The sequence below is a fragment of the Xiphophorus maculatus genome, chromosome 7, assembly GCF_002775205.1.
Source record: "Xiphophorus maculatus strain JP 163 A chromosome 7, X_maculatus-5.0-male, whole genome shotgun sequence".
Classification (NCBI taxonomy): domain Eukaryota; kingdom Metazoa; phylum Chordata; class Actinopteri; order Cyprinodontiformes; family Poeciliidae; genus Xiphophorus; species Xiphophorus maculatus.
In genome coordinates, this window is record NC_036449.1 from 7,435,502 (window position 1) to 7,447,729 (window position 12,228).

Below are 12,228 nucleotides of genomic sequence, written 5' to 3' on the forward strand. Positions count from 1 at the left end.
ACAAGTAAGAAAATTTGAAAATGTTTGTGAAAAATATGCAATAAACTCCCAATTATGCATTAGTGCAAAAAAGTGCGGGGATTTCTTGATTTTGCGTGAATTTCCACGATAATTTGCAAGAAACTGGAGGGACTGATTGATGTAATTTGGCAGTAAACAGATAAAAGCTGCATTGATTTGATTGAAAACATCATTTTTAAGCACTTTTAGTGTTTAATCTACAATCTAGAGGGCCACTTAAAAAGCTATGGCGGGCCAGATTTGGCCCACTGGCCTTGAGTTTGATGCCTGTGCTCTAGAAAAACGTTTCCTGTATTGCATTCCGATCTCCTTTTGTGGTCGTGTCGATTCAATTAGCTGTTGTCTCCATTCTCCTTCAATGACGGTTGAGCATGATTTGCCTCGTTTGTTGGAAATACTCGGCACAACACACCTGAAAACTGCATGAAAGCGGTGATGTAGACGCTTCAAATAATGACTTGTCTCATAACCCAAGCGGAAACAAACTAACAAAAAGAAAAAATGGGGAAAAAGAAAAAACTTAAGCATGGTATTTTTCTTTACATCTGGTTCTGTTGAATAAAAGTTTTGATACCAAACTTCTGCAGGATGTCAGCAGACTGACGGGTAGGATCACCGAGTATACATATATATATATATATATATATTTACAATAAACATAAAACATGGTAAAGCACATTTGCTGTGGTGTTTGTGTTGCTATCATTAAAATTGACAATTGCTGTTGTAATACCCCTCCTTATCTGTGCAGAGACTGGCTGTTTTGTGTGTTTTGACTTAAGGTCCATGTGAGTCACTTTAACAGCATGGAGGAGGAAACATTGCATGTCATACAAGCAGCAAAGAGTCTTTAAATCCGGTAACTAACCATGCTGCTAGTCATGAAAATGAAATGCAGCTGTATGAAAATTAGAAGAGTGGAAAGCCACAGTGATGGTCCACTCTTTCTTTTTGTGTCCTGAAGTATGGAGTATATATTTAGCCTTTCATGTGACCCAGCAAGTCCGAAGAGGATAAAGTCTTTGTGTTTGAATCGTCATGGGGAAACGATAGCAAACCTAAGTCTACGGTTTAGTGGATCGGTTTATACACTATGTACCCTACAATTAATTCAGGCGTTCCACTCACTTCCAGGTAAACGGATGTAGCAATTCAGGCTGACTCTACCAAACATTTTATTTTGAAAGACTGAGTTACTCTTGGGACCTCACTGAACACCAATGACAAAAGAATAAAACAACCGAGAGCAACATCTCAGAAGTGGTAGATTGACGTGAAAAATAGTAAAGCCAGGTCAAAGTTTCCTGAGGCCTACAGTTCAGGGATGGGCAATGTGGACTTACAATTTTATCACTGTACTTTATTATGTTTTTTTTTTGTTAGGTTAGTGTATGGGTGCGAATGCATGGGCACAGCAATCAGTGAAAACGTTCCCATTTCATATTAGTCTCTTTGCTCCTTAAAGAAGAGTGACTTACAAACCGCAAAAATGAATTGCAATTTAAACTTAAATTTCAAATGTACTGATATTTGTGGAACAAGCAGTGGAGAAGTTAGTAAAAATAGCATTTCTGATGTCAGATTTGTTTTTTGGGGTTTTTTCTCATTAGTAAAGACGACGGTAAATCAAAAATTATTATCATGATTAGAAATGCCCACAATAAATAATAAACGATAAACTAAATGCCCTGCTGCGGTTCGCAGAGAATAACTTTCTGCAGAGACAAAAGCTGCCGACTTCTAAACCTCCTTTGGCCGATAGACTTGCCCAAGGATTTTGAAGGAGATTTAATGGAATGGATTTCCAGGATGAAGCTGCTGCTTCCAAGCCTTCTTCACCAAGTGCAATTCAAACTGTCGGCTATTTGATGACTGTCTGAAGAAAAGCATTCGGTTTTCCTGCATTATCTCAAAGTTTGGTGCAGAGGGGATTATTGTGTTTTCTCAGGAGTTGCAGTTGAAGAGCTTGTCAACTGTTGAAGGCATTTCAGTCGATAGATTCATGGGTGAAAGAAAAAGAAAAGCTGGAGATGCATGTCCTTTATGACTATTTGCACAAATCCTTTTATCTATCATATTCCTGTTATTTTAGTGTCTGTAACTGTTGAAGAAAAAACCCCCAGTTTTTTCTTTCCTTCTTTAGAGTACCTTGATAATGCCTAATCCTTTCCACATTTGGTCATGCTTCCAGCACAAAAAGCAGGCTTTTTATCTTTAGATTTCATGCGGTAGGCCAACATGAACTAGTGCAGAATTGTTTAGTGGAAATAAAAACAAAAAGATTCATGGTTTTCAATTTTCTTCTCAGTAAAAATGTGGAAAGTGGTACAGAGCCTTTGTTACTCTGATGCTCCTAAATAAAATTCCGTTCAGAAGTCCCCTGTTTGTTAAAGAGTCAAGCTGTGTGTGATTTCACCTCAGTGTAAACGTGGCCGTTCTGTGAAGGACTCAAAGGTTTCAACCTGCACCTTAAAACTGTGAATCAGTAATCTTGACTTTGATTTTTGTCACCGAAAACCCAAACACGATTCAAGTGACGATTTAATTTCACGAAAGCCTACAAGTCCATTCTAAGTGTAAATGCAAACTCTTGTAAATTGACCGAATGTCTAAAACTGCCACCATGAAATTGAATTTTTCACTTTCCCATCTATTTCTGCCAACTCAACCCCACCAACATCTCGTGTTGCTGACATCTCAGAGAGCAAAGAGAACCAAGCAAACAAGCAGTCACAAGACGAGCAACTCGGGCCAAGATCATTCTGTCTCCGATTTCTATCTGAGCTCCCAGTTTTGTTTTTTTTTATTTGACAAAAAACTGGGATGGATGCTCTGAATGGAAGCCACTGTTCTCTAAGCTGACGGTGTTTCACTCTGAGCGGATTCCAAGAGGGGCACAAGGAACACAGCTGGAGGCGAGACGGTCAAAGCCGAGACATGCGGCTCGTCGTCACATGCTTCCGCTTTATTCTAATTAGCACCTAATATGGGCTCAAACGAGCCAAATGCTTACTTTTCATTTCTAAATATGTGACTAAAGTTGCAAAGTTTCCAGTAAGGACGGGTGTTTGGTATAGTCGAGGACTCATCAAGAGGACAATGAGGAAAATCTCCCTCAGCTGCCTCATTAAAACCGAAAAGTTGATTATTAAAAGGTCATAAAAACGGGATTATGACATTTGACCAGTGTCAGGTATTTATATGGGTGACTGGGCTCACCACCCAGGGCACCATCACCTTGGGGAGGAGATGACCTCTATAAAAAAAAAAAACGTTAGATGGCAGTTGCCGTAAAACAGATGAGTTTCACTTGCTTGTTGGCATATCCTGTTAATGTAGACTGAACTAGAGTTTATTTAAGAACGCAGTGTGAACGCTATGAAACCTTCATTTTGTCTGTTCAGACAAGTCAGGAGTCACCTTTCGCTAAAACGAGTGAGTTTCTAGATTATTTATTCTAAAAAAAACTGTTTAAAAAAACAAAAAGCAGAGCAAACGCACAGCATTAAAGAACTACTAACACTTACTTGAAAAGCTAAACTCATAGGGACATAAAGCTACAGATTGAAAGATATTTTTAAAAGATCAGTTTACATGATTACAATTCAGAGCAAAGATCCTCCCAAAGTGCCTTAGAAGAAAAACAGATTCAATTTCTGCTCTGAAATAGTACAGATCAGTTCATATTCAGTCATATTCACTCTAGAATCAAATTCAGTCTAACACACCTGGAGGCAGAAGGTTGCTCAGTCAACGTCGAGCAACTGACGTTGCGGCAATTCGTCGTACCGGTGCACGCACTGTAGTGAGGGGGAAACGTAGCGACTTCCTCCAGGAAGTACAATCTGTGGGATGAAAGCAGACTGTAATATCCGTCTTGTCAGTTTTTGTTTTACTGTTTAGTACATAGTTTAGTTTGTTCTATTATGCGTTTATTTCGAGAGAGGTCTAAATCTGGAGATTTCCATTTGGCTCCGCCTCTGCAACGAGGCCTGCGTCATATTCCGGAAAAGAGCAATTTAGAAATCAAAGTAAGTGTTGAACTAACGATTACGTACGTCTATAGTTGAGCGAAGGTTGTGAGAAATGTACGGACCTGCATGGCACCATTCATCCGAGAGCCACCACTGCTTTTGATTTGAATAAATTACTGCAAAAGCATGACCTATAAAGCTACTTTCCAAACAAAAATGACAGAAGAATTATTATTACTTGGCATTTGTTTTAAAGACACAACCAAAAAGCCTGTTGAAATGAACAAATACACACTTTAATAAATACTACCTCATAAAAAAATGACTATTTAGGAACAGTAGATGACAAATCCAAATACCTGGTTGTAAATTTGAAAAATGTCGCTTTAATCTTTTGCTTTCATGTGTGTCTTCCATGTGTAAATTTGGAAATGTAAAACCGGGTTTGGAATGGGGCCTGTTAAATGTGGCTCGCCCTTGGCCCCGTTCTTCCAGGAATCGCCAGTGCGATTTAAAACGATTAATGACTGAAGCAGTCTAATCTGATATAGGCTTTTTATTATATATATATAAAAAGAAAACTGATTTACAATTTACAAACAACTGAAGAGCTGAACTGAAGAGGGTCATTAACATCATTAATTAATTAATTAATTAATTAATTAATTAAAAATTAGCCTTTTAAGTTTTCAACCCGGAAAAGGAGCCGGTTCAGAAACATAAAACTGCAGTAGAGACTATATGTATATATATTTTTATTATTCTTATGGAGTTAGAGGGTGATGACTATTGAGGCCCAGAAACCATTGGAGCTAAGAGGAAAAACACCCGACCCTTTGGTTGGTCCATCACGCGTGGTTTTTGGTTTTGCGTGTGCGGACTTTTCCAGCTGCGGGGCCGCTGAGATCCGCCCATTCATCGAAAGTAGTTCGTGGGGGTCGCGCAGCCTCAGGATCGTGGGCGCGTGGTGGTGGTGGTGGTTGGGGGCGGGGAATGACCGGCCCGATATCCAATGGAAGCGCGCCGGAGAGTGACTCACCCTCTTCCCCTTTCCAATGGAAGCGCGGCGGAAAGGCGGGCCACAGGAAGCACACTTGGTTGAATGATCGTCGGAGCGACAATCGGCGGCGGCGGGGATCTGTCTGTTTGTGTGCGGGGTGGGGGATTTGTTTGTGATGCCACGCTCGGAACGGACACCGACGGCTCTCGCCGGAGGCTGCGGGAGCACGCCTTGAGCACCCGAAAGGCGCGGACGCTCCCTGTGAAATGCTCGCCGCTGACCGGTTTGCGGATCCACCACAGCCTGCAGCCGCCGGACACCTCGGCAGTGAGAGATCGGAGCGGCGGTGATGGACAGCTGTTGGTCATCGACTGTGCGGCGTTAGCGGGCTGACGATGAGCTGCTGGCGCGGCGACACACGCTGCGCCGTTGACCACGACTGCCAGAGGAGGAGGAGGAGGAGCGGCTGAGCTCTCTCCTCTTTGCTCCCCGTGTTGTGAGATGATGATGATGATGATGATGCCTCATTTTGGCCAAACGTGTGGCTCCCACTACCGTCAAGGCTGAAACGGGGTTTTTTTTGTTAGGTTTTTTTTTTGTGTGCAAAGGACAGGTGCATGGAGATCGTAGGTGCCAACATGGGACCTTTCTTTGTTTCTTTTTTTTTTTGGTTTTGTTTCGATGCTCATCACAGGAGGCGACCACAGGAGAACAGGAAGCAGATCGGCCGTAATGGATTCACCGTGTAACTGATGGCGTTGCGCTATGATCTCCGGGGATCTTCCGCGTTGTGTAATGCATTTATTCCATCTACAAGGTTGCGCTGCCGCGCAACCTCTCCACGGATGAGCGCTAATTGGGGCCCGATGATGTAGAGCCAAATCCACCTGGATCAAGCGCTGCTTCCCTCCTGTGACTTGTCATGTTCAATTGATTTCCTTTTTTTTCTTTTTTTTACCCCGAAGGATTTTTTTTTTGCCACTTTTTTCCTAAATATATATTTTTTCAGCATTAAATATGTTTAGATTGTCCCCAAAGATGAACAGCTCACTTCATATGAGACATTTAAACCGAGTCAACCTTGTGACTGGATAGTCCCCTGACTTTTTTTAGCCCCCCTCCTCCCTCCATTCACCCCGTCGGTGGAGCGAAACTTTTCCTGAGTGTCTGTTTATCCGTTGCGTCCTCCACAATGTCCAGATCAAACAGCGTCAGCCCGCCCGGACTCGGTGCGCCCGGGCTGAGGGGAGGGACCGAGCACAGATCAGCCTGGGGAGAGGCTGACTCTGTGGCCAACGGGTGCCCATACTCAGCCAGATCTCCGCGCAAGAAGCTCACCCGCACCAACAGCCGCTGGAGGCAGCAGCAGCAGCAGGGGGAGGAGGAGGCGGAGGATGTCGATCCGGAGCGCCGGCCTCCTCCAGGGCGAGCCTCCACGACCGTCAGCAGCAGGGTCAGCTTCAGGTCCCGCTCGGCCTGGCAGGACCATGGCGAGGAGGAGAGCCGCGGCGACAGCAACCCCGCGTCCGCGAAGCGCGCCGACCTGGCCGAGGTGAGACCCAAGTCCGTGGAGCTGGGTCTGGAGGAGCGCCGAGCCAAATCGCGGGGCGACAACTACAAGGGGGAGCGGGAGGAAGACGGGGTCATGCCGGAGGTGAACGTTTCCCTGGTGGCGTGCTGCGTCAGCGTCATGCGCGTCTTCAAGTCCAAGAAGTTCCAGTCGGAGAAGCTGGAGCGGCTCTACCAGCGCTACTTCTTCCGCCTCAACCAGAGCAGCCTGACGATGCTGATGGGGGTGCTGGTGCTGGTCTTCACCGTCATGCTGGCCTTCCACTGCTCCGGAGCTCCGACGGTCACCTACGTGGTGGTGTTCTCCCTGGCCATCTTCCTCACGCTGGTGCTCATGGTGGTGTGCAACCGGAACGCGTTCCACCAGGACCACATGTGGGTGGTGTGCTACGCCGTGATCCTGCTGGTGATCGTGATCCAGGTGATCGGCGTGCTGCTGGTGCAGCCCCGGAGCGCCTCGGAGGGGATCTGGTGGACCGTGTTCTTCATCCATGTCATCTACACGCTGCTGCCCGTCAGGATGCGCGCCGCTGTCGTCACTGGAGTTATTCTCTCCGCCATCCACGTGGCCATTTCTTGGATGCTAAACGGAGTGGACAGCTTTCTGTGGAAACAGGTACGTGCTCTGCGCGGATAGAGCGGCAATCGGAGAGGTTGGAGTTTTGTTGTTGTTGTTTGTTTTGTTTTTTAAACGCGCGCGGTTCGTCGTGCGTAAAAAAGAAAACAAAAACGCACAGGAGTCGAAACCTGCGGCTCGTTGAGCGCCTTCCACTTAATCATTTCCGTCGCACGGAACAACATTGAGAGAAATAAGATGCAGACAGTTTATTGTTTGGTGGTTTGGAGTATGGGAATAAAAGCACTAAAATAAGCAAAGGCGCAAAAAAAGAAAAGTCTTTAGAAAGTGAGATTTGTGTCGCTTCTGACGACTGATGGCACTGGAGAGTCATCGGTTTTAACTGAAAAGACAAATGAATGCCTGTGGAAGGGAACAAAGTGATGCTAAAACGTTTTGATCAGATTCTGTGCAGGCAGGCACGTTTCTCCACTGTGGGAACAAAACAACCTCCTTTCTCTTTTAAAGAGTTGAAACTAACTCCTACCTGCTAGCCTGTTTGTTTCAGCTTTTTGGATTCAATGTAATCAGCCTACTGGGTCAAGGGAAGCTTTTACTTCCCTTTTGCAAAAATTTGAAAAGTATTTGAAGAAGGTTTTCTTTTAATATGAACGATTTGTTGCTTGGAACTGGGATGAATTTGAAATATTGACAACTCCTTTTTTTTTTTTTTTTACAACGTAGTTTAGTATTTATTTTTGAGTTGGGAACAGTTATTTAAAAAAAAACCAACCAAAACACATTGAGTTTTTTGTGTCATTGTGAGGTTTCCTGTCCAATTTCTACCAGAATAATGCTAGATGTGCTTTTTTTTCCCCTCTATTTTTTTTAATTTTTATTTTTACATTACTTCTGCGTTTTAGTGAGAGTAAAACTTCAATTTCTTCCCATCTCTGCTGTGTGACTCCATAGTCACTTTGGGAGGGGAGCCGCATATCCATATCTGTCACATTTCTTTTTAACAGAACCATTACGCTGTTTGACAAGAGTCAGAATTGCATTCTTTATGGTCAGAAATATCTAATACATTGTGCATAATTTGTGTGATCTGGGTTTTTAACTAAGGGTATGAGGAGGACTGCATGTAAGCATTGCTATTTTTTTTTTTGTCAGATTTAAAAGAAAAGAAAGAAAGAAAGTTTGCAATAGTTAGATTTTTCAAAGAGCCTGTACAGATAGTAGCCAAGTTGCAGAGTGACAGCTGACTAATCGCTGCTTGGTTTTCTCTCTCCCTTCGCCCCCTGAAAGCTTCCTTTCAGTATCTGCCTGTCGAATGTCACTTTTGGGGATCTGTGCCATGAAGGGAAGTTAGCAGACCCCATTAAAGCAAGATTAGAAATAAAATGTTCAGTCAATTTTAACAAGATAAAAAAAAACAAAAAAACGTAAATGTATCAAGCAGTGTAGCTCTATGATTGTACAGTAAAAAAAAAAACTAACTTAAATGTATCAAGCAGTGTAGCTCTATGATTGTACAGTAAAAAAAAGAAGAAACTTAAATCTGGCTTAGATATTTCAACATGTGAACTAAAGTTGAGATATATTTGTTTTTTGTTGATGTTCTGTCTTCATCCATATTCCTCGTGATTAGAATTTGAGATAATTTTGGACTAGATTACATGAAGTCAGGATAAAGAAAATGACAAAACATAATGAAACGTCTGCTTTTTTTTTTTTTTTTTTTGACGGTTTGCCTATTATTTATAAACTGTCTTGTGTTTATTTTATTTTTTGACGGTACAAAATGTGTTTAAATTGACTCAGCGGTACAATCAGACAACGCAATCCGAGTTTCCTGAGTGGGCTTCTTTTGTCTTAAGGGATACTTCAATCAACGCAGCAACATCGAACGTAATTGTCATCAGGAAAATATTTAATCACAAGTAAAGGAATGCAAAGCTGGTCAACTGGTTTTAAGTTGATTTGTTGAACGTCCTCTGATGACATTTGTACGAGCATCAAACTACTGATACAAAATTACAAATTGTTAGGAATAGATCTGAGTAAATTCACTCTTGCACCTTAAATTAACAAAAAAGAAAAAGAAAAAGTGCAAAGGCACAAAGCAAAGATAGGATTTGATTTATTGTCTCCTGCTTGTAAGAAGTGCAGCCGTGTAATTACCTTTTTGAAACTGCAATAAGATGCAGCGGATGTTAATTAGACCGTGTTTGTTTGAATTTATTGCAAAAACAACTGGTACGGACAGCTAAGATAAACTGTCCGTGAACGTACCCAGCACTCAGTTTACATACACTCTACAGAACAGGTGTCAAACTCAAGGCCCGTGGGCCAAATCTGGCCCACCGTAGCTTTTTATGTGGCCCTCTAGATTCTAGACTAAACGCTAAGTGTGCTTAAATATTATGTTATCAATCAAATCAATGCAGTTTTTATCTGTTTCCTGCCAAATTATATCAATCAGTCCCTCCAGTTTCTTGAGAATTATCTTGGAAATTCACGCAAAAGAGACAAATTTCGGCACTTTTTTGCGCTAATAATTGGGAGTTTATTGCAGATTTTTCTCAAAACTTGTCAATAACTTTCTTACTTGTACTAAACAGCTGCCTCAGCCCTAACTGATGTCAGATTATAGTCCATGATCTATACAGCGAGTAATGGAAAGTCGCATTTACTGTCACAAGTAAGCGCAAATATCACCAATATTTCCAAATTAGTACCACAAACACTTTGATTTTTATTGCAAAAAATCATCAAAAGAATCACAAAATCCCAGAGGAACTGAAAAGATGTTCCATAATATTTTTTACTTTTAAGAATTCATTGATATTTTATCAATACATTCGGCACAACTGGCCCTTTAAGAGCATTCATGACCTTAATTTGGCCCAAAACCAAAATGAGTTGGACACCCCTGCTCTACAGATAGACGCATTTACCACACTAACTGGGCAGAGATTTTCTTAGTTTCTTAAACTCAGATGTAAGAGGCAAGAAAGATTCTGTTTCTAGGATCAGTTTTGGAAACAGATTATTCCATCACACTGGTTTACAGTACTGATAGGTTTGATTCACAATAATTGAATTAAACCCACAACGTGTCCTGGGTTCAATTCCTGGTCTCTGTACGTCTGTTCAACAATGTTCAAATAATAATAATAAAAAAAAGAGGGCCTTCCCACAATGCCTGCCGATTTAAAATTTCTGATTCAAAATTGCTCTCGTAATTTGGAAATTGTGCTTTTGCCTCTTGCTTCCGGGGTGGAACCGATGACAGACGTGCTTGTTTTACAAATGTGGTTTGGTAATGAGCTCAGTCGGGCCGGTTCCAGAGGATGTTCTGGTTTTGTTATTGTCCCACTGCTACATGTCATAACGTCCCGGTACTCCTGCTGGTGCTTCAGTAAGCGTTTCTCATGGCGAGTAGACGGATGCTGACACATGCTGGTTTCATTTACCCGGCTCTTTTTTTCCCCCCCTGAAGATGCACTGAGTGGAAAAGTTGACTTTCTCCAGCTCATTGTGTTCTTACCCTCAAACTGCTGCAACCTTTGTTGTTTGCGCCTTGCTGTAAAAACGGCTTGCCACTTTTGCATGCCTTGATTTTTTTATTTTTTATTTTTGGCTGCTGACCTATTTTACTTTTTTTTTTTTTTTTTTTTTTTTTTTAATTCAGCCCTTGTGGAGCTCGTTATAAATATTCGCTTTTAACAGCGCAGCTCTTATTTGTTAAGCACTTTCATAAGAAAGCCTAAATGAGCGGGGGAATTTTGAGTCTTGGCGTCTTTTGCATCCTGACGTTCCTGCAGAGCGTGGAGCATGGGAGGATGTGCTAACCGAAGGAGGTTTACGGTGCTGCGAAAATGCGCTTAACACCTCGCAGGTTTCTCTTGTTTTGCCCTAATCTAATTTGTTGCAGATTACCGAGTTCGTTTTTATATATCTGAGTCAAGTTGAGTTAATAGAAATGCAGTTTTTAAATGGGGGGGGGGGGAGAGCGATCCACCCTAGCCTTGTGTGAAAAGATCTTTTATGTCACTGCTGAGGAATTTTGAACCGGTCTTTGTTGGAGAATTGCTGTTTCAGTTGTGCCAAACTGGAGGGTTTTCTAAGACGGACAACCTGAGTCAAGCCACACCACGCCATTTCAAACATAGCCGAGTCTGGACTTTGACTTGGCCGCTCAAAAAACCCAAAACAAAACAAAAAAACCTTCGTTCTGGTTTCTGAGCCATTCGGCGGTGGTGGCCTCGCTGGTGTGTTTTAGATGTACCAGTGGTGCTTTTCAATGGCAGTGCTACGTTTAATAGTCGCGTGTATCATTTTTTTTGGTGACACATACCGTCGGCCCTACAACGCGTCGTGCAGGGCTGACGAGTGCGTCTTTATTGCAACATTTAGGGAACATTTATGTAACCCAGGTGACCACCATGACCCAATCACCTTCCCTTTGAGCTGCCCCTTTAAATTGATTGTTGTGTGCTTCCGGGTTTCTCCTCTTTTCTCCAAACATTGCTGCTGCTCATTGTTGGCTGTCTGATCGGTTGTTTATAAAACAACCAGAGCGCTTAGATTGACTCATCGGTTGTTTTGTCTTTGAGACTTGAAGATTTGCGGTGAGTGTTGAATGTCATCTGACTGTTGTTGTATAATAGCTGTACTGATCGCGCCGCTAATGTTGCCTCCCGTTAAACCACTCAGGTTGTGATCTATTGCCAAAATCGAACAAGTTACCACACCTCCTCAGGCAATCATTACTCGACGGTGAGTATAAAACAAAACGGGGAATTATTTTCGTTCTGCTCCGCTAGTTAGCGTTAGAAATCAACTCGACAATCAATGGCTCACATCAAATTGTTCTACTTATTACTTGCTTAATGGCAGCCGAATTAAAGACCACACCTTTAACATTTAAGGGTTTGTTTTTCAATTTTAGATTTGATTATTTTTTCATGATTTCTTATTGGTGTTTGCACTCCATGTTGGTGCAACAATGGAATTTGGTACCTAATATGATTTAGTTTGTAGCTACTTTGATCAATCACATTTTAAGTCGATTGATTTGATTCAATATTAGTTGTTTGTAA

At 42.2% G+C, this 12,228-nt stretch overlaps 1 protein-coding gene across 2 annotated transcripts in view; it reads left to right on the plus strand.

The window, feature by feature from the left end:
- Positions 1-5,094: 5,094 nt before the first annotated feature.
- The window catches only part of adcy5 (adenylate cyclase 5), a 100,294-nt gene continuing 93,160 nt past the window's right edge, over positions 5,095-12,228 (plus strand). For both annotated transcript variants that reach the window (XM_023337276.1, XM_023337277.1), the window contains exon 1: positions 5,095-7,180. In XM_023337276.1, the coding sequence (XP_023193044.1) occupies positions 6,188-7,180 (993 nt within the window). In that variant the 5' untranslated portion in view covers positions 5,095-6,187. The remainder of the gene's footprint in view (positions 7,181-12,228) is intronic.